At 37.2% G+C, this 927-nt stretch overlaps 1 protein-coding gene across 1 annotated transcript in view; it reads left to right on the forward strand.

The window, feature by feature from the left end:
* The window catches only part of BEND6 (BEN domain containing 6), a 29,891-nt gene that overhangs the window by 23,220 nt on the left and 5,744 nt on the right, over window positions 1–927 (forward strand). Inside the window, exon 3 of the mRNA XM_006893158.1 lies at window positions 232–446. Within this exon, the coding sequence (XP_006893220.1) occupies window positions 232–446 (215 nt within the window). The remainder of the gene's footprint in view (window positions 1–231; window positions 447–927) is intronic.

The following is a 927-nucleotide window of genomic DNA, read 5'->3' on the forward strand; positions in this document are numbered from 1 at the left end:
ATTTAAACACCACTATATTTTTAAATAAAATAAATTTATTTTATTGGTCTATTTTTAAATTCCTGTGCATTGATTGTCCTTATGTTTCTCCCCCCAAGCTCACAAAGCTTAAAAATCTGGGGATTTTCTTCCATGCATTTCTGTGCATATACACCCCATACAAAGTATATATAAATGAATTGCAGTGATTATCAATGTTTTGTAAAATGTTACCTTTTCTTGCCATTTTAGTGTTACCACAGGCAGTCACCCAGTTTGAAGAACTAGTAGGTATGGCCGAGGCCTTGCTGAAGGGTGGAGGAACCCTGTCTACATCTACCACTACCCTCTGGAGAGCAACAAACAATTCTTCGCCAGATTCATTTGCCTCAACATGCAGTAATTCTAATTCCAGTTCACCAATTTCCTTAAAGGTTGAGGAAGAGCATCAGACTGATGAGAAGCAGGTTAGTTAGAATTCCTGCCCTATTTTTCTTTGATATACAGTTAAATATAAACATTAAAAAAGGTTATAAACTGTTTTACCTGGTAACTTTATGTAACAACCATAACCTATCTTTTGCCAAAAACATTTTATTGACAAAGACTAAAATCTGTGAAACAATACCCCATTTAGAAAGCTAAAGTTGAATTTCAGACGCTGACAGTGTTATTAAAACTACAGCCACCATGTTCAATCAAGTTTCTGAGGCTATAAATCTTTATGGGAATAGACTGCCCATCTTTGTCCCAAGAAGCAGCTGGTAGATTCAAACTGCTGACCTTTTAATTAATTGCTCAACCTGTAAAGCATCAGGTCACCAGAGCTCCTTCATTTATTGTTGTTCTTGTTGTTATGTACAACAGCCCTAAACGCTGCTCTGTCCTGTGCCAGTCTCACCGTCTCCGATACACCCATCCTGATTACCCCAATCACTGAATCAATCC

Source organism: Elephantulus edwardii, unplaced genomic scaffold, assembly GCF_000299155.1.
Source record: "Elephantulus edwardii isolate Elephantulus edwardi_28Jun2011 unplaced genomic scaffold, EleEdw1.0 scaffold00124, whole genome shotgun sequence".
In the NCBI taxonomy this organism is placed as follows: domain Eukaryota; kingdom Metazoa; phylum Chordata; class Mammalia; order Macroscelidea; family Macroscelididae; genus Elephantulus; species Elephantulus edwardii.